The sequence below is a fragment of the Artibeus jamaicensis genome, unplaced genomic scaffold, assembly GCF_021234435.1.
Source record: "Artibeus jamaicensis isolate MK-2021 breed Jamaican fruit bat unplaced genomic scaffold, CSHL_Jam_final contig_466, whole genome shotgun sequence".
NCBI lineage: Eukaryota > Metazoa > Chordata > Mammalia > Chiroptera > Phyllostomidae > Artibeus > Artibeus jamaicensis.
The window spans coordinates 12,275,170-12,297,481 of NW_026521844.1; the positions used below are offsets into that span (position 1 = coordinate 12,275,170).

Consider the following 22,312-nt stretch of genomic DNA (forward strand, 5'->3'; position numbering starts at 1 on the left):
GTGAACAAAAAAAGTAGAAGTGTCTCTCACAGAGTTTACTTCAATGCAACCTGCTTTGAACTTTCCAGCTATCAAAGGGCTAAGGGGGATTCTCATTCAGCCTTTTTTATGCCACTCGGCTTCTGGATCTAGCATTGCCTGCCCTGCCGAGCACCCCCCCCCCTCCACCCCCACATAGGTGCCAGAACCCTGGTGTCTTTTCCCCTCCTCCCCTGAGACTCCCCATTCTGTGCCAAAACTCATGAATATTCAGGAGTAGAAAGCTTGTATTAACCAGTTTTTCCTCCCAGGGTGGTTATCTGAGCAAAGGAAACTTCCAGGAAAGCTGCATTTCTGGATGAGTCAGCTGTCATCACAGCCATTACCTAATGCTGAACTGAGCCGGCTTCAGGAAGCTGAAGTCAGTGAAACAGCTAAGACTCACAGGGTTGGAACTCGAGATCGCGAGGGCCTGGCCGTGTTTCCGCAGCTGGTGCCAAGTCTATGCTTGTTCATTCTCTGGAGAAGAGGACAGCGTAGCTTTCAAGTATCCCATTTAAAAAGAGGGGCTCCTTCTGGGAAGGGGCTCCTTTTTGGTCTTGCTCAATGAGTGTTTAACAAGGACAGTCAGCTGGGGGCAGGATGGGTGGAGGAAGAGAAAGGTGAGTATGAGAGGAGTGGCTACTAGAAGGGCCACAGAGACCTAGGTTCTGGTGCCAGCCATCTAGGTTCTTACGCTGATGCCCCAGCACTGAAACCTCGTCTTGTGTCCAGGGCAAGACCATATCGTGATAAAGAAACCAATCCTTATGCAGTCAAGACATGGTTAACAAAGACAGCAGTACGCATCTATACTGCCTTGCATAGAAATAATGCTGCATAAGCTACATTGTTACTCATCCCCTGCTGTGTTTCTTAGGAAACTTCCTGGCTTCTTGTCAGCTTGTAAGGACAATATCTCCAGTCTACATTTGGCAGAAAGTAAGCACACAATACTGCTCATTTGTGTAACTCTTCACTCCCTGGATCCTCAGGGCACCATGACCTTTTTTTTTTTTTTTTGGCTGTGGATGCAGCTTCTGAGCCAGCTCCCACTTTGCCCAGATATGAATCCTACTGCCCTCATTCCCTCAAGGTGCACTTGACTCAGAAGTTATTCCCCGACTCAGCAATAAACAGACAAGTTTTCAGATTGCCATTTCCTGTCATCGCTTTTTAGGGTTTATAATTTCCTGGCATTTCCCCAATAACACCTGAAATATGTATGTAGCACCCTAGATCAACTCACTTTATTTTCTTTCTCTTTTTCAGAATAAAATATTAGTGTAAGTCTTCTTCAGTTGCTCCTTATTTGTATTTATTCATTTCTAACTACTCAACTCAGAAATAGAAATAAAAAGAATCAAACCCCTGTTTTCCTTATAGGAACTGTGCCTCCAGGTAACTGAGCAGTTGATAAAAGAAAGTTTCCCTTGAGAGGAGCATTTTACTACTGACTGAGAAGTAATGACAGAATTAATGGACTAATGTGTCCAGGCAATGATTATCACTGCTGCCAAAATCACAAAATTGAGACAACCAGACACTCTATGATGGAAGTATACACCATCACTTATGAATTAATCTTGGGAAAATATATACCCAAATCTGATTAAGCTTCCAGATTTAACTAATTTACAGAAGATACAGGTGACAGATGATTCTACTGGGCTACACTGACTAGATTTTTAATGATATTAAGGAATTATCATTAACTTTGAAGTGGGAGAATGGTATTGTGTGTTGTTGTTGTTTTTAGAAGAACATCTTTCAGCTCTGGCCAGGTTGCTCAGCTGGTTGGAGCATCGTCCCACGCAGCACAAGGCCATGGGTTAGAACCTTGGTCAGGTACATGTCGGGGTTGCCGGTGCAGTGCTGGTCGGGGAGGCAACAGATTGACGTTTTCTCTCACATCAGTGTTTCTCTCTCTCTCTTTCTCCCTCCCTTCCCTTCTCTCTAAAAATCAATAAGCATGTCCTCGGGAGAGGATTAAAAAAAAGAATACCTTTTAGAGATACATACTTAAATATAACATACATGGATGGGCAAAAGTAGGTTTACAGCTGTTCACATGGAAAAAGACATTCAGGTTATGATTACAATGGCTTTATTAACTCAAAAGAATGTCAACACAACTGTAACCTACTTTTGCCCACCCCGTATATATATGTGGATGAAGTATTATATCTTGAATTTTTTTGAAATAATCCAGATGATAGGGGGCTAAATGGGTTTGATTGTAAATAACACAAGATTGGCCATGATTAGGTAATCATTTAAGCTGGGTTACTAGGTACACAGGAGCTTATTACACTGTTCGCTTTTGTGTATGATTAAAAATTTCCACAACAAAATGATACATTGTAGATTAAACCACTGGAAGAATGGACATGGAATGTATAACTAACTTTCCAAGCATTAGAGGGGTAAAAAAGTAAATAAGAAAACAATTGAATAAAAGCCAGGAAAAGGGAAAATAACATACCATTTTGATGAGATAACACAAAATAAAATGGCAGAAATGAATCCAAACATGCCAGTAATGATAAATGGAAACAGATTAATATATTAAAAGACAGATTGGATTAAAATTTATATATATTTATGTAGTAAGAAAAAACCTAAAACATGAAAAGGAAGAAAATGAGATAGAAAAGGATCTATGAGACTAAACAAGTCATAAGCAGAAATTAGATAAAACAGTAAATAAGAACTGAAATATATCAGAGGGAATTAGAACCAAAGTGATTATTGGAGACTATGATGAGAATGGTTTGGGGGCATAGGGGGGGCCTCAACCAGAATGCATGAGGCAGGCAGCGAGTGGCAGCAGAAGAAATGGAAAGGAAGAAGTAGCAGAAAAAGCAAGTTGAAGGGAGCCCATTCCCAGTTAAGAGAGGGGAGTTACTTATCATTTACTTACTTACTGAGTTTGAGGAAATACTCATGCAATGAAGCCAGAGGAGCCAGCAAAGTGGAAAAAATGGGAGAGAAAAATAATCCTGGGGAGTGAAGAAGGCCAAAGATGATGAGACCCAGAGCACCAGGGGAGACATTAGCAGCAGACAAGAAGAAAACATCTATTTTATTTTATTTCTAATTTATTAATTTTGTCATTACACAAACATTACATGAGTGTATATTCAAACACATCAAATGTTACAGTTAAAGCTAATGCACTCCATCAAACTACTGTTAACTGTTTGGTTTTACCCTTCCAGACCTTCTCTATACATTTTTATAATACACAAATAGGTACTAAAGAAGTACACCATACAGTATTTGTGTGTGTGTGAATGTGCACAGTATGTGTTTTAACATCAATGGTGTTATATATAGTACATGTATTGTCCTTCAATTTTTTCTCAAACTTTGAAAAAACGTAATATTCTATCTTTGAGGTTTTTCCATGTTAGTATATGTAGGATTCTCATTCTATTTCATTGATGCCTAGTGTTTTGTCATGTATACCATGCTTCATCCTCTTGATGGGTTTTTTCCAATTTTATCCTATTACAAAACTGTGATCAACCTTGTGAACATATGTTTCATTAAAAGTTGAAATTATTGAGTCACATGGCATGTGAATTTTAAATTTTAATGTATACCACCTAATTTTATTTTTAAGTGGCTGTGCCTATTTAGACATTCAACAGCAATGTCAGATTCCTATGTTTCCACGGCTTGCCAGCTCTTGATTTATGTTTTAAATATTTGCCAACTGGATCTGAGATGGTTTCTTGTATTTTAGTGTGCATTTCCTTTAGTTTGCTGGGAGTGATCATCTCTTGCTAACATATTTGAACAACTTTTTGCTCATGTGCATTTCACAGGGAGATTTCTGAAAATGATATGTGACAAAAAAGTATAAAACTCACTATAAGTTTAGCTAGAATTAATTTTTATGAGTTAGGAGGCCTAAATTTATTTTTTCCCCAAATGGTTATGTTATTTTAATACTATTTGTTAAATGAACTGTTCTTCCCCTACTGACTTTGAAAGGTCACTTTTATCATGTACTTAAAAGATGTTTTTGTTTCCAGATTCCCAGCTATTAGATTTAATTTTGGCATCAGGCACCTGAGTTATTCTTAACCTGGTTCATTGAATGAATGACAGATTTTGTCAGTCAAGGAAATGTGTTGCTAGTCAGACAATAGAGGAAACAATTCATGGCATCATTCTAGTTAATTCTAGTTAAGTTTGATTTAGATCAGTTTCTTTCTCTACGAACTTGGATTATTAAAAAATGTACAAGCTTCTCCCTCAGATTGGTTCCTCTTTTTTTTAGGAGACAACTCAGAGGCTCAAAGAAAAGATGGAGAGGCTTTTCAGCAGGCCCCCTCTTTCTAAAAGCACTTTTTGATGTTAAATATTTGTGGTGATTTAGAGCTGTTTCCAGGCAAGTAAGAGAGTTTCATGTGGCATGACAATTTTACTGTTGATTTATACGAACCTTTCATTCTTCAAATGATACGAGGGCCATAAACCATGACATATACTGTGAATAAATAAAATGGCACTTCAGCTTTTACTTTTTATATTAACTATGAGCTCCTGAAGTGTACAAATCATGTCCCATTCATCTCTCTATCCCCAAACACATAGCACAGTATGCAGCACCTGAATAGAAACAGAATTCAATTGCATTTCAATAGTTTCTATACGATAAAAAGTAAAAGCCAAACTTCTTGAAAACAAAACCTTTATTTTAGAGGCTTTACAAAGTTACATGTATTTTTTTCTGTCCATTTGCCACCTGATTAAACTATAATGCATTTTTAGTAGAAATACGAGAATTCTAACTTGATCTGATATTGTAATATTTCATGCCCAATTATGGGGAAAAAAGGTCCTTGCTTTCTGTGGACTTCTTCAGGTACAATTTATTAATAGATGTGTTGCATGCTTGTAAATGACAGCAATAACTGTGATCTGGAGAACGTTTTAGATGTTTAGATTGCAGTAAGTGAGAATACTTTATAGTCGTTATATAGAAATATCTTAGGCATGCAAAAGAATGAAATGGAATGATAAACTCAGCTTTTTTTTTTAAATGAGAAAGGAGAAGTCTGACATTTGCCTCAGTTATTTTTAAGGATTAACCTAGAATAACTTTTTCTTCCCTCTTTCAATGGGATAACTTTCCCTTCTGTAGACAATGTCTTACTTAGTCCATAAACTTAGATGCTGGGTTTTATATAGCTCAACACATGAAATCAGGCCATGGGAAAATTCCCCAAACTGCCTAATCTATCAGTTTCCCTGGTGAGGAGAGGGACTATAAAGCTAATTCACCATCTAAGTATGTGAAACAAATTCTGTGCAAAATTCATTTCTTACTTTACCATTACCAATTTCAAAAGGCTATTTTTATGATGATTCTGTTAAAAAAATGTCTATGACTTTTAGCTTGCTTTGTATAGTGCCTCATTTAGCCTTTTTCATTTGTGAACACAGCATGTAGTACTAACTGTAGCCCACTAAGGAAATTGTTAAGTAGCACTCTACAGTAATCTCCCCACTGACAAAGCAAATATATTCATTCAGAGGACAGAGCCTGTTCTAGAACTTCTGTGACCAGATAAAGACATATATGAAATAGGTGCATTCTGGAATGTTGAAAAGGAAAAATTGGGTTAAAATATACATGACTAAATAATAAACTATTAGTATTGCTAAAAAATAGAAAGATGGATTAGTAGGCTTAAGGCAGGAGGAGGTGGAAGATAAGGTCATTTCTTAGATGACGGACACAAAGGAAAGAATTTTGTGAATGGTGGTGAAGAATGAAAGGTTGAAGCCTAGCAAAAACCTATCCTGACATGGTTTGTCAGTACTTACAATGGGGCCAGAACCCACATTACCCTTTCTGGGGAGAAAGGGATAGCTCTGAGAGGCTTCTGGCCACTCTAACCCTAGTCACCATAAAAGGACTATATTTAATTTACCTTTACGGCTGAATTTAGTGACAAAAAAGGATCCTCTATTTTCCACTTCCACTCATTCCCCTTTTGCTAAATTCTTGAATTTTCTTTAACAGAAAACTAAGATTTTACTTTCCTAGAGACCTATGACTGTTGGAAGGAAAAGTCTGACTCAGGCGAAGTCTTGCGGCTCTCTGATCTTTCCTTGGAGCAAGAAAGGCAAGGATACCTGATGTTGAGAATGGAGTGTTCATTGTGGAGGCCAAAATGGTACAGCAAGACCCAAGACAGACTTCCTTCATGAGCACCGCAGATTGTCTATGTAAGCTCACGTATTCATCATTTCTTTTCTGGATCATTATCGTCCCTTATCAATTAATTCTTAGCTTCCAGTTTCAGCTCCCAATCTACCTCACATCTGCCACTGTAGTGTTTAACTTTCCCAAAATGCAAATTTGATCACAATCCCACTGCTTAAAATCATTCAATAAGTCATTACTTTCTGAATGGACAGAAGCCAAGCAACTAAAGTAGGTGAGGTAATCTTTGCCTGTACCCATGAAACAAATCTGTGGCTAAAAGCTTTGTACTCTCCTTTAAAACTTTGAGCAGTTTTCTTATGACCTGTCTCATCTCTTGAGGAAACCTTCCCTGACAAAGTCATTCTTGACTGTGTATCTTTATTATTATTACATTGTATCAATGATTACCTTATATCCTTGATTAAACTGTTATTTTGAGGGCTGGGCTTTGTCCTTTTTAGGACTTTTTAAGCGACTGGATTCAAGTCACAAAATTTGTGCAACTGAACTATAAAGCCGCCTTAAAAAATGACTTTAGATTGTCCTAAACTTTGTTCCCAGAAAATTAGCTATTTCTAGTTCTACAAATGAATATTTCCACAAAGAACAGTATTTTGATTATTCTAATTTTTAGGATCACTGGCCCCTTTTTTAAAGGTCTAGGAGTGACTAGAGTTTGTAATTTGTAGAAGTACCACAATCTTTGACCTGCAATAATTCTTTGGGAATAATGGCAGTTGTTATTATCCATCACTGGATGATTGATGATAAAGTGTTCTTATCTTAATACTCCTACTTAACTTAGAATTTTGGAAAAAACAGTGGAAATATCCAGCTATTTTGGACATATATTAAGTAAATGCATATTTAATATCCAAAGCTTGTGTACAGTTAGCTGTAAAATCACATTGTAACTACCTAAAATAAATTTTCTTTGGGGAAAGTTAGGCTTGTATTACAGATATACTACCATATCAGAAACAAAATGTTCTATGACTTTCTAGTTGGCTAAAATAACAAAAATCTTAAGCAACACCCTGGTCTATGAGCATCACACTAAGAAAATTATAGATGGCATTCCTGTAAGAAAGACTGCCCCGAAATTGGCCATCTCAATAAATTAATATTGCAGTCAGTCATGTGGAGCAAAGACCCTAAATTTTTAGGTAAAACTGAAACTAAACAAATTAATCAATTGGGAGAATATTTATGTTTCCAAATACAGTGTTATCTGATGCTGAAAAATACAATAGCTTTTGCACCCTTAAGCTTGGCCCTCACTTTGGAGTCAGAGCACACCTTATGAGTAGGATGTAAAGGCATCCTTTATTTTTTTTTGGGGGGGGTGTATATAAGGGAAGGTCGAGTTTAAAGGGAAAAAGGGAATGATAAAAGCAGAAAATAGGTACTATTATAGTTTTGCATTTTTTTAACATTGCACCATGAGTTCAGTATCTTCTCATGTCATTAAACTGAAAAGTATATTAATATTTAAGGCTCGAAACATATTGCCAAATTGCTTTCTAGAAGTACACAGAAAAGCTTGCCTTTCTATATCAGGTTCCACTATTTAAAAGACACATAAAAATTTTCTAAATATTGATTTCCATCTTTTAGGTTACTAAAGGCAGAACCTTTAGAAACTACTTCTTCTGTGGCCTATCCATGTTTCCTCTTTTGTTGTTTTCTTAAAATGTAAAAAAATTGCTTTTAATTACTTTAAGCTAACACTAATCATTTTCTTTGTGTTTGTTACTTTTATGTTTATAAAGTGTTTTTCTATCACCAGAACCAAAAGTTGTATTTTCATGAATTCCTACCTTTCCTAATACTAGTTTTTCTCCACCTGCATTAAATCTGCTGTTGGCACTTGAGGGCCGCAACTAAGTGAGCATTTTGGTTAACATTCCAACATGGAAGTTTTGCTTTCTCTCATCGGTGGTGGCTCTACTTAAAATCTTTCTCACATTTTTAGGGTTCCTTTAGCTATTCCTAATGGTATCTATTAACGTCAAAATTTGTTTATACTGAACAATATATCCTGCAGCATAACTAAAATATAAAATAGTTGATAATCCCACATATACCTTACCTTATGCATTTAGTTTCTGGCTAATCTGATTAAGTTTTTATTTAAATACATAAAGAAGAATACTTATTTATCCTCTTTTAATGTAAAGAGCTAACTATTGGTTCTCATTAACTCCTGATTAGCTAACAGGCCATAGATACAGAGCATGTTAATCTCTATAGGCACCTTTCTGAATTCAAGTAAATGTTTTTGGTAGACGAGGGTTTTCTACTTAAATGTCATTGACATAATATGAATATTGCTCACCTCTCTTGCATTCTTTAAATTATTTTACTTTGAAAATTTAAGAACTATCAATAAGTCTTTATTTAATAACATGGGTTTTCATTTAAGGAGTATTCTGAACTGTGAAGGTACAAATCTAATCAAATTAAATTTTGAACACATATAGAGCCAAATATTTCAACAAAACTGCAGTTTAATTCCAGAAAATGTGTTAAAATATATATTTATACATCAATTTCTGACATATACACTTAATGTGTTAGTATACACAAAATGATGCTTTCTCTTGAAACTGTATTTATGAAATGTACATTTTAATTTAAATACTCAGTATACACTGCACTTTATCTGCAAGTTGCATTTATTAAATACATTAAAATCTGCAATGTAACAAAACGTTTTCTGCATACGAAATTCAAAACACCATTTTAAATGAACAAAAGATGGCTCACTTAATTTTTTTGTATTTTACAACTAGTGTATAGTACACTAGCTCAGCTCCACCATACTACCTGTTCGTTCTTTTTTATTTGACATTGTTCACAGACTAGTACATATTACAATAAGAGTGCTGGATAAAAACATGAGGTACGAAAGTGGTTCAAAGAGTATAGGTCATGCAGATCATGCTAGACAGTAAAGAAAATTGTGACCAAGAAAACACTAAAAAAAAAAAAAAAAACAAAGAATGTGCATTATATATATATAAAAAAACAAACAAAAACTCCATTACACAGCTTTGCTTCTTTGGTTACAAAGTAGGTTGAACAATTTCACAGCTTTTTATTCCCACCCTCTCAAAAAAAAGTCATACGAAATGTCAAAAAGCAGAGGAATCGTGGCAATTTTTCTATTAGAAAGTAGAAACAAATGAACAAAGTTTTCTTCATCAAAATAGCCCAATTATTTATTATATCACAATAACTGGTGACTACCTGTACAGTTGCACTATGTTCTTCATACTTACACTATACAAAATTTACATTCAAGCTGGGTCTTCACTACTAAAAATAAATACCGAAGGTAAATTGCCATTAGTGTTAGAAATATGCCAGGATTCTTTTGTTCAATTATTGCCTAAACATTTTATCTATTAAATGCAATCCTGTCTTTCAATTCCTTTACTGATACTTATAATTATTCAAAAAATTAAAAAAGTTCTGTGACATTGTTCATGTACATTATGAAAATAGCAGCCCTGTAATAAATAAAACACAAATAAATGAAAACTTATATAGGCAAATGTTACTGATATTGAAAGAAAAGTGGCTCTTTAGATGAACTGTTATTTATAATATGATAGGAAGGCTCAGGGTAAATCCATGTAATAGAAACACGGAAGAGCCACCAAAGCTCTTAAAAGACCCCACTCATGCCCACCAGGTAAAAGGCAGACTTTGCTTGCTTTCATAAACCCCAATTATTATTCTCCTTGTGTACTGATGACGTAAAGCTGGACATCAACAGTGCTGCATGTCATCTCAAAGAGAGGAAAAGCTCTTGTAGAATGATTGTCTAATACTGAAAAGGCCAAACACACAACCGAAGCATGGCTACTTGCTTTCGTATAAAGTGGAAAGAACACCAGTGGCACACAAGATAGACTGCTTTCAGTTTTTTTCTTAATGAGGCAAGAAAGCTTTATGCTGAGGAGACATTCGGCTGCTGTGGAGGTTGCGCTGGCTGCGGAGGCTGTGCTATCACTGCTTGCTGTTGAGAAGTGCTACCAGGATTGGCCTGTTGGGCTGGGAGTTGGGATAATTGATCATTGTTTGAAAGAGATTTTAACAGTGCATTTTCTCGTTCAAGTAAAGAGTTTCTTTCAACTAATTCTTTTATTTGTTCCTTTAGAACTTCCACTTCTTCTCTTACTGCATACATCAAATGGCTTTTCACCAAATCCTGTGAAAAACAAAATTAGGAATGTCAAAAAGAAAGAAAGGAAAAGGTGTTGCTATTTGGTTCTAGCCTACCCAGTGCCTTATGAACGAAAGGTGTTTTTATATCAGTTTTCCTACTCTTGCTTTTCATATTTCTACTGTATCTTGAATGGCCCTAAAGGAGATGGGGTGGAAAAAATCCAGTTTCCAACTAGGGCAGCAAGCCCAGGATTTTCTTTTCAAAGTTTGAAGAGATTTCCAAAAATATTAGCTCTTTAAATTCTCGATTATAACCTTAGAATTAAAAAAGTTTGAAAGTCATATGCTTAGATGTGGGAAAAGGATATTAAACTGTCTGATATTAAACTAGTTACATAGTACTGCTTTAAGAGATAAGGTGATCCTGCAATTTCCAACCTTAAAACCTTGTGTTTTTTAATAGTTTGAGACTAACAATCCTTATTTATAGTTTTGCTACAGTTTTAATAAATTTGAATCAGAATATTTTATATAACATGAACAGAGTATCTTTAAGGAAATAACAATATTTGATAGTAATAGAAATCAGAACCAGAATCAACAGAACAAGTCTATTCATTAAAGCTGAATAAAACAGTGTCTGCATATGACCAAAGGATGACAAAAATTTCCAGCTGAAGTTTTCATTTTAATACTTTTTTGGTCTCTAAATATTTCTGATGCTGAAATACTCGGAAAAACATAATGCATTTTGACTGTATAACTCCCAAATGGCTCTTATCAATGGCAATGCAAGAAAAATGTGAGATGTTCAAATGGGGAAAATATATACTCCATTGATATTTTTAGACTAAGATTCTCAATGTTCTAACATCTTCAGTTAAATCTCATTATTAAAAAATTACTTTGGTCATCTTGGTTTAAAGAAATTAGGTTTGTTTTTTTACAATTGATATAAACCAAGTGCTTTGCACAACCAGCAATCTATAAAATAAAGGCTATAAACTTTTACTTACCATTGCTTGTTCTATTTTGTTGTCAATGGCTACAACACCTCCCCCAGATGCACTGGAAAAAATTAGAATATTTCATTAAATTATTCTAAAAAATGTAATCTCCCTTCCAATTCTTAAAATAATTAAGAACATCTGTGTGTTACTTAAAACAAAAAATAGTAATTCAAAGTTTATTAAGTCTATTCTCACAATTTTAGTACTAAGAGAGCTCTCATTTCGAAAATGAGGATCTCAGTAAATAGATGACACTTCTAAAAATCCTTTGTAGTTTCAACTTTTCTAATTTGCTGATGGCAAAATATGCTACTTTACAATTTTATTCAGGGTTTCTCAATTCAGCGATTAAAAAGATAAAATCTGAATGAACAGTACCCTCTCCACAACTCTTAAACTTCAACGAACAGCTACATATCCTAAATTGCTTTTCAGGTGGAAACCCACTCAGTAGTTACTTATTGCATTAAACTTCAGATGATGACTTTTCTTCTATAGATTTGATATTTTAATATCTGCTTTAACAATTTTTAGATCTGGCTCATAAAAATGATTCAGAGGGCTTTAGGGCAAACAGTACTTGCAGGGTTGGTTAACAAGGAACTCAAAATTCTGGCTAAACTATGGAGCTTTGATTGTAGGTTACTAGCTGGCAAAATCACCTACTAGGTAAGGAATGTGCTTTGGAACCAGTTTTTCTTGGAAATAAGTGGTAGTCTAGCTGGTAAGTACATCTAAGTTCAAATATCGGCTTAGCAATTTGTATGATACTGATACAGAAGAGTAAATAACTGTCGTCTTTGGCAGTTTATAGTCTCTTGTGTATTAAATAGTAAGTGTAGTGAGGCTCCCTATCTTTTTCTTGGTGTTTTGTAAATTTTGAACAGTTATAAAGTTTTTTTATAACGACAAATCTAATACTTTAGTCCTCTGAATCAATACAAAAAGAAGTCTTTAAGCAACTTTTTATAAAACTTTACTAAATGCTCTCTGTAAAATATACCCTAGCCAAGAAAACCTTGATAACTGTAAAGTATTTTACTTTAGATGTGGACCTTCAATGTTGTATCAAACTGGGTCTCAGGAATGTGTCTGATGTAGTGGTGCCTTTTATATTATAGTCTAAGTATATATGGTTATAATCCTGGTCCTGCTACTCACTACCTATGTGACCATTAGCAAATCAACTATTTAAACTTCCCTGGACTTCAGTTTCCTTATCCATAAAATGAAGGGACTGGTTTCAATGCATCCCTGGCCTTGCCACTTCTTAATCCTCAAAGCTCTGAATCAGTTTGTGGAGAAAACACTAAGTTTGTTTATCTAAGCATGAACAACATTAATGACAGCATACTAATTTCACTTTTTGCTGCTGCTATTTCTAAGATGAAAAGGAACTTCTGTCTACTTAAGTAACTGGGAAGGATCTACCATTAATAAGTACTCATATTGGCCACAATTTGATAAAAAAGATAGTGATAGGCATTTAGATTAATGTTTTTTTGCCCAAGAATTTTAGATTATACTTTCTACATTTTTTATTTCTATGTCAAGGAAAAACGGAATTAGTTTTAGCCATTTCATGACTTAAATATTCAATTCTTTTAACACATCTGTTTTAAACACAACACCTTAAATGCTAATTTTAATACCAGTTTTATATATTAACAAGCAAACAAACAAACAAAAAAACCCCGAACTCTAAAGAAAAGCTTCACTGCCTCTTTTTGATAAGTAAAATAAAATCAGTTAAGTTTCCAAATCATTCCCTTAGCAAAAGAACAATAATTAGCATATTTTTTTCCTGATTTAACAAACTTAGTCCTGACTCTCTCTTAACAGCAAGAGGGACTGGATTTCAAAACATAAATAAATCATGTTAAAAATATGTCCCTTAAAAGGTATTAATACTTCAGTTTTGTTAAACATTGTACTTTAATAGAATTCAGTCAGATACTACTATCACTACAGTGACCTTTGGCTATTTTGAAGAATTTGAGAATTCTATAACCTACTGCAGTGGTTCTCAAACTTTAGCACCAGAGTCATCTGGAGGTCTTCTTAAAACAAAGGCTGCTGGGCTCCACCTCAGTTTCTGATACAGTACATCTAGGTTGGAGCCCAGGAATTTTCACTTCTAACAAGTTTCCAGGTGATGCTGATTCTACTGCCAGAGAGACCATATCAAATGTACTTTGAGAACCATGGGCTAACAGAGATGAAACTTGTAAGAGAAAGAATAATAAAAACTTAATTCTGTTTTGAAAAGTTCTTAGCCCAGTACACAAAACCCTTCATAACCTTGAGCACTGCCTTCTAGAGTTTCCTTTCCCCTCATACTCCATTTGGCCTACTGTATTATAATCTTACATAACTATTTTCAGTCTGTGGAACACATATTCTCTCAGGTTTCCATGCCTCTGTATGCTCCTTCAACTGGAAATGCTGATAGTTCTAATTCATTTGGTTATCTTTCACTTGTTCCTTAAGATATTCTAGTGCCATCTTTTCCATGCTGCCTTCTAATTTCCTAAGGTAGAACTAATTACTCCATCCCTCCTATGGTCCACTAATCTTCACAAACTTTTTACAGTGCATAACCAGGAAAGCAGATTAGCAAATTCTGGTTTCTCCATATACTCACTGTGTGAATTCTGGGGAATTATTTAACCTTTTTAGACCTTTTTTTTTCATCTAAAATAAGGATTACATGCCCCAATTCATAAATTCCTGTGATGATTAAGTGAGTTTAAACTCACTTAACTCTCCACTTAATACTACCACTGTTAACTCTCTGCTCCTTGAGGGAGGTTCCTTATCTTCCTGACCTGTGTGAAGAATGAACACAGTGCTTGGCACATAGAAGTTCAAATGTATACTGAAAGAGTCAATGAGATCATAATTGGATTTGAAACAATTACTGGTTTATAATAGGAAGTCATTAATATTTTTTGAGTTAGACTAAATCTCAAAGTACAGTCCCTAGACCAGCAGCATCAGCATTGCACAAGATCTTGTTGGAAATATAAGTATTTGGATATACCCCAGGCCAATATGAATTAGATACTCTTGAGGTGGGACCCAAGAAATCTATTTTAATAACCCATCCAGATGATTCTGATAAAACCTAAAGTTTGAGAACTACTGCTTTAAAATAGCTTGATTTATAATAAAGATACCAATATAGGAGGTAGTCTTAAATAAGTGGATAAGAGGGTATTCTATTTCAAAATCCCAGAACATGTGTTCAAAATCCTACTGTGTTCAAAATCAACATAGTGGTTTGGGCTTCATGTTCTCTTTTAAAATGAGAAAGATCAACTGAAGCAGAATGAATAATTTCCCTTCGTTTGCTTTCTTAACCTAATGGTGTAGTAGTATATGTTACTTTCTTTTTATTATTGCATTCACCACGCTATAACTTGATGTTAACCAGTTTCTGAACATACGGTCCCTAAGGGAAGGTTTCCTAAGACTTTGTAACTACTCTTGTAAACTTTAAGTGCTATACAAAGAGATAATTTTCTTTTTAAAAAAGAAACTTCCTGTTTACAATGGGTTACTCTTTTAGAATAAAATCATACCTTCATTAGCATTTACTAAAAATTATGCATATGGAGAAAACTGACAGGAGTATAGAACCTATGGGGGGAAAACAACAAGAATGGCTGCATTTTCTTTTATGTTGGATTTTTATTTACTAGAATTGCAGCCCCTAAAGAACCAAATGGGCCTGAATGTAGGGTTTTTATAAAGTAAATTAAAATCACATTTAAAGGAGAAGTAAAACTCAAAAGAATCAATGCTACAGCAAGATAGCTTGGCTTTCCATGTTGCTATTCATGTTTTAATTCATCCCAACTGGCCCCTGATACCACAGCATTTCTTCCCAGACCTCCTTATTCTTATCAGAACAGATCATTTGCAACTTCATGAGGCCAGAGAAGTCTCAACTTCTGAGAAGACAAGAGGTCAGATAGAAACCTCTAGCTCAGGGGTATCAAACTCTTTTTCACTGTGGGCCACATCAGCCTCACAGTTGCTTTCAAAGGGCCAAATGTATTATTTTAGGACTGTGTAAATGTAACTACTGCTTAACTAGGGGCAAGAAGCTCTACATTTGTCAAGGCTGATGTGGCATCCAGTGAAAATGAGTTTGACATCCCTGCTCTAGCTTCACAAGTTCCCCATACTTTCATCCTTCTTAATAGACTAAATGCTTTGTTTATACTCTCAAGCTCAGCAAATTCGTACAAACCATCCCATTTTTCTAAAAATTAAAACCAGAGTAATAACGTGATCTCTCTCTCTCTCTCTCTCACACACACACACACACAACTATGGGGAATAAAATTAATTTTTTCTTTATTAGTGTGGACAGAGACATCATGGCTACTTGTTTAAAATAGAAATAGTGCAAATTACTTCTCTTACATATTGACTACTTTATCTTCTGTTCTCCTCTGGATATAAATGCTAATTAACAAAGCAGCAAGGTAGAGGGGAAAAAAAACTTAAATAACTGTCTAGTTTTTGGCAGGCACAGATTATTTTAGTTAAGTATTACTACAAACATGAGCAGCATTCTCATTCCACAGTTCAGAAGACTGAGGTCAACAGCTTACTCAAAAACACAATGCTGGGGACAGGATTCAAACCCAGACCTAATAATATCAAAACACATGCCTTTTTTAAAAAACCTAACAGTAAGACTGAAAAAAAACCAAAACCAACCCAATCTATAATGACATAATAGAGTTGTGTATGAAGAGCACTTTGACTAAGCCCCATATGCTAGTTGTGAAACCATAAGCACAAATCCAAAACTTAAAACTGTTCATAATTGCCATTTATCTTATCTAGCACATTCCTAGAAGAGGTTCAGCTCTGAGAACAAGGGAGGTAACTTCTTGGAAAAGATGCTTGCTCAATGATCTTTAGACATCCAGTATAGTTACCTATTTGCTAAGAATTAATATTCTTTTTGTCTGTTAAAAGCTGAAGGTATCTTAAATATATGTATATACAGAATACTGCAAAAGAAAATTACCTTGCTTTACTCAAAGACCCTTCTAACTTTTTGTGTCACAATCACAAAATCCACTATAGAAATTTCCCAAGTATAAAATTAAATCTTTTAAGATTTTATTTATTTATGTTTAGAGAGGGGAAGGAAAGGAGAAAGAGAGGGAGAGAAACACCAATGTGTGGTTGTCTACACCTCCTACTGGGGACCTGGGCCCACAACCCAGGCATGTGCCCTGACTGGGAATCAAACCAGTGACCCTTCAGTTTGCAGGCCAAAGCTCAATCCACTGAACCACACCAGCCAGGGCCAAAATCAAATCTTTTATGTGTAAAGAATAGACTTCTTTGATTGAGCTGGCATATCTGCTATTCTTATGCTCAACGCCCCCTATCCAAACCAAGTAAAAATAATTCTTCATAAACTCTTAGGTAGAAGCTATAAACATTCTTGAGGCCAGTCCTTAGAAATCACCTACTGTTTCCAGTATAACATAACCTTCAACACTGTCCTCCTCCCCCACACAGGGAGCTCTATAAATAACATTACTACTAACATGCATTAATTCAAACCCAGGTAACATTTTTGCCTTTTCTCTAAGAAATTCATGCTTTGTTTAAAAAAAAAAACATTAAGCTGATTTCAAAAAAATAAATGTAATGAACCTAGCTTAGCAAGCCTGTTAAGTAGGAACAAAAATCCATTACTCTTCTGTAAGAGGAACTGAAAAAATATTTATAGCTTAACAATTTAAGAGCAAATAGCAATTCTCCATCCAAAAAAAGCCTAAACAGATAAAATTCATGTAGGCTTAATCTCTGGCCAAATGCAAACTTGTGTGATTAAGAATAAAACTATCAAAGCTAAGAGTAAATTAAGCTAAAACATTCAAAATTTTATGTATTCTAATTACTGATCATAAGTTATACCAATGTAAAAACAAGTAATGTTATATTTCGTGATTTAAAAAACTCACAAAAGTGCCCCCTGGGGAATTTTATTATTGTTAAGACAAACTAAGTGATTTTTGTGAAAGCTAGTACTCATGCTAAACAAAGCAGGTAAAAGGGATACTCACAAAACTGAATACTATTATTTTCTCAAGTAACCAGTTTTACAATAGTATAATAAAAGCTTTTATCAAGGAACTATTAAAAACCCAGCTAAATATTTGTATCAGGATTGATCTTTGTTTTTAGCACCTACAAAAACTTTGCCCACCAATGCCCTCAGAATATTTTACATTCATCCAATTAATTTTAGGTCAAAATTATGGTCAGAAAAGGATGTTTAAAGAGAGTAATAAAAGATACATGCTGTGGATTGTATTGCTGTCAATTTCCTGGCTTTGGATGTTATACTCAAGTCATGTATGATGTCACCACTGAGGGGACTGGGTGAAGGGATACACGAGACCTCCCTGGACTTTTTTTTCTGGCAACTTATGACTATAATTATTTCAAAATAAAAGTTAAAAAATATACACACATGGTAAAAAATAAATTCAAAGATGACACATAAAAAAGTACACAGTCAATACAAAGGCCCTCTCCTACCTCAGACTCTGTTTGTCTTGAGACAATGGGTTGGCCAAAAAGTTCACCTGTTTTTTTGGGTTTTTTTTTGTTTGTTTTGGTTTTTAAGTAAAAATAAAAGACATACCTTTATTGAACAATGTATTCACCGTTTTGTTCCACTACCTTTTGCCATCTTTCAGGCAATTTGATAATATCATCTTCCCCAAACCCTTTATTGCTTTGAGCAAAGAACTGTTTCAGGTGCATTTTGTGTCTTCCAGGGAAGGAATTAAAATTTTTTCCATTAAGAGAATTTTGCAAATACCAAAATAAATGGAAATCCAAAAGTATAATGTCTGGTGAATATGGTGGATGAATCAGAACTTCCCAGCCAAGCTGTAACAGTTTTTCCCTGGTCATCAAACAAACCAAACATGCCATCTTGCGTAATCCTGATGGAAGATTATGCATTTTCTGTTGACCGATTCCCAACATTTTTCACCCAGTGCTGCCTTCAGCTGGTCTAATGGGGAGTTCTTGTTAAAATTAATTGTTTGATTTCCCGGAAGGAGCTCACAGAGGACTCGCTTCCAATCCCACCATACACACATCACCTTCTTTGGATGAAGACCAGCTTTTGGTATGGTTAGTGGTGGTTCATTTTGCTTGCCCCATGATTTCTTCCCTTCTATAGTACTGTAAAGTATCCACTTTTCATTGCTCCTCACAATTTGTTTTACAAAAAGAACATTTTCATTACCTTTAAGTAAAGAATCGCATGTGGAAATACATCAAGGTTCCTTTTGCTTAATTTATGTGGAACCCAAACATCAAAGTGATTAACATAACCAAGCTGGTGCAAATGATTTTCAACACTTGATTTGGGTATTTCAAGTAGTCAGCTATCTCTCATGCAGATGATAATGATGATTTTTCTCAATGTCTTAACTTGACGGCTTATCAACTTCAACTGGTCCACACAGCTGCGGAACATCTTCCAGTGAGAAATCTCCAGCACAAGTCTTTGCAAACCACTTCTGACACACCCGATCAGTCACAGCACCTTCTCCATACACTACACAAATCTATTTTTGCATTTCAGTTGCATTTTTACCTTTCTTGAAATAAAAAAGTATAATGTGCCAAAAATGTTGCTTATGTGCCTCCATCTTCAATATTAAAATGGCTATACAAAAAATAACTATTTTGATTTTTTTAATGCACGCTGATTGAGAGCTGTCATAATATAATCAAGTTAACTAAATTGTTTCAAATGAAGTTAAAGACAACTAAACACTACTAGAGCCATCTTATGAAAAAAAAAAAAAAAACTGAATGGACTTTTTGGCCAACCCTATATATCATCTATATTCACAGCCTTTTAAGAAGCCTGTTTAGGAAGAATGTCTAATACTTTGAGGAGAGAAAGCTCTTTCTAGTTATGTCTGAAAATATGGGAAAAAAAACCTTCAATAATTTCTCTAAAATGTAAAGTACTTCTACAGATCTATAAGACTAAAAGTTCCAAAATGGATAGAATTCACATGACAGTTCACAAGAAATGACATGAAAAATATTCAATATCTCATTTATAATAAAATGCAGATTAAAACTATAATGTAATATAATTTACCCAAAACTACTGACAAATACATCAAAATTTAATATACTGTTAGTGAGGCTGTGGGAAAATGGGCCTTTTTATGCAGTGCTGTTGCAAGTGGTATAACCAATACAGAGAGTAATTTTGTGAACATACACACACATTTACTCATTCTTTGAGCCAACATCTTACATATGGGAATTTAACCTACTGGTATTTATACATACACAGGAAATGTGCTTATTACAAGGCTACTCATTAGAGCCCTGTTTATAACAGCAAGACTTCCATCAGTAGGGAACTGGTTAAATAAATTGTGGTAGAACCATTCATTTAACTGGATACTACCTATCTATAAAAATAAAACCCACAAAGATACATTTCTGAAATGTGTCCTAGAGATCTTTAAAAGTAAAGGTACAGGTGTGTGTATATTAGCATTTGTGTGAAGGGGGAGACAATATTGTATATTGTATTTGTTTATGCATGAAGAAACAAAGAATACACATACAAACTAAGAAGTGGTTATCTGTTTAGGAAGGCAGGCAGATGGGGGACAGGGGCATGAGTAAGACTACTTTCATTGAGTTTTGGAGAACAATAAAAAACACTCCAAAATGCAAATGACTGATGGAGTTATTACCCTGTAACATGTGAACTCAAGATATGAACGAATGGCAAACAGGAAAGGGATAAAGGAGGGAAGAGGAGCCAACAATTTCACTTTCTTTAGGAACTATTTATTTCATTCTAGAAGATAAGTTACTACACTCGACATAAAAAACAATGATCAATGTCAAGTTATATTTGTGATTTGTAAACTTATTTCCTTGGCTTAGAGTGAATTATAGTCACTTTAAAATATGGTGTAAATAATGTTCATAACTTCTAGTAATTTCTGTTGGAGGTGGTTCTGGCAGGTAAATAGTAAAAGTTTGTAATACACATCTGTGATATAATAGGCTATGTAAACTTACACAATAAAAATGCATTCCAAAGAAGATGTAGGTAAGATTAATATTAACTTCACCTTCTTTTCCCAGATAACTTTACATTTCCAAGTTATAACACTTGGGGGGAATTATTTTAGTATTTGGTAGTAAAATTCTGATATTATAGTTTTTTCATGTGGAGCTACTCTAAGCAAACAATTCAACAACTAGCTGAACTGAAATTACTTCTATTAAAACATTCAGGAAAGATGTAAAAATTTAGTTTGGAAATACTAGAGAATAATACAAAAGTGAAATACACATAGCAATTTTACCATTACAACCCAAATATTCCAAATGAACTAAGACAGTTTAATTAATATTCTATTATTTCAAAGTAAACATTTAAATGTTATAAAAACATGAAATTGTATTTAAGACAAATGAGCATATGCACTAGGTAGTTGTTTCTTATTAGACTTAACATTAAACAAGGTCTGACAGGATGAAAAATTTACTTCCTTCCTGAGTCAGTGTGAAATAAGAAAGGGTATGGGAAAGGGGTGGGAGGAAGGTTGCATTTTCACAATGTTGGAGTGCCTACATTTAGAGTGAGCTCTCTTAATTTTTATTTATTGATTTACTTACTTATTTATTTATTTATAGAGGAAGGGAGGAAGAAAGAGAGGAAGAGATACATTTATGTGAGAGCAAAACATGGATGGGTTGCCTCTGATACATGTCCTGACTGGGGACTGTACCTGCAACCTAGGCATGTGCGCTGACCACAAATTGTACCAGTGATCTTCTGCTCAGCAGGGGACAGCACTCTACTAACTGCACCACACTGGTTATTGCTAGAGAGGCTCTCTTGAAAGAGATTTCACTGTACTGTTTACACAGCAGCAACAGATAATTTGATGACAGCACAATTCATTATTAGGGAATGAAGGCTACATGCTAAGGGGCTTAAGTGCAAATTGAAAATTTGATACTCTAGTCCTGGCTACTTTAAAGTACTTCATGGAGACTAGGAAAACAGTATGTGACTAACAATTATGTAGACTGACTGAGATGTAGACTGGTACCTAAGAGTAAAAAAGGGGGGAGGAATTAGAAAGGATTTTACAATTTGTCAGATGATATCTAGCTCAGAATACCAAACAAAAATCTAAATAATGTAGTTACATGGAAAAGGAATGAAATGGATGTAGTTCCATAATTCCAGATATTCTAAAATCATTCTTTTAGTCTTTTGAAAAGGCAGCTGATGACAACCAACTTCTAAAAACATCAAATTTAGCAATTAAAAGTACACCTTCATCTAGTAAAAGATCTATGTTTTTCAATACAGATATTAAGAGCTATCTTTCCTAGAAAGTACAAAATTTAAATAGAAAAGGAGAAAAATTCAATGAAAATTCCTAATATAAATTAAGAGATTAAAAACCTAAATAGGAGTTCAAATTACTTCCACTGGGTTAGGAAAAGAATAAAGATTTAGAAAAAGTCTTCTGGAGAAAGGACTATGTTTAACAGTCATTTTGTCATAAAGATCAATTCTCCTTTAAAAAGTTATCAAGAGCATTCTTTCTTCTTGACTACAAGGAGATAATAGCACTCTCATTACCTAAGGAAATTTTTATGGCATCATCATACAAAAAGGAACAAGATTGAAGAACATGATAAAGAATGTCAAGGGAAATAAAAACCTCTTAAGATTTGGGCCTGGCTGGTATAGCTCAGTGCACTGAGCACAGGCCTGCAAACCAAAAGATCGCGGTTCGATTCCCAGTCAGGG

At 34.6% G+C, this 22,312-nt stretch overlaps 1 protein-coding gene across 4 annotated transcripts in view; it reads right to left on the bottom strand.

Annotated features, from left to right (window-relative positions):
- Window positions 1-8,739: 8,739 nt before the first annotated feature.
- The window catches only part of TSC22D2 (TSC22 domain family member 2), a 47,940-nt gene continuing 34,367 nt past the window's right edge, over window positions 8,740-22,312 (bottom strand). For 2 of the 4 annotated variants that reach the window (XM_037150406.2, XM_037150407.2), the window contains 2 exons: window positions 11,440-11,491; window positions 8,740-10,466 (listed from right to left, as the gene is read on the bottom strand). In XM_037150406.2, coding sequence (XP_037006301.2) covers window positions 10,206-10,466; window positions 11,440-11,491 — 313 coding nt within the window. In that variant the 3' untranslated portion in view covers window positions 8,740-10,205. The remainder of the gene's footprint in view (window positions 10,467-11,439; window positions 11,492-22,312) is intronic. The other 2 variants (XR_005083219.2, XR_005083220.2) reach the window with 2 other exon arrangements.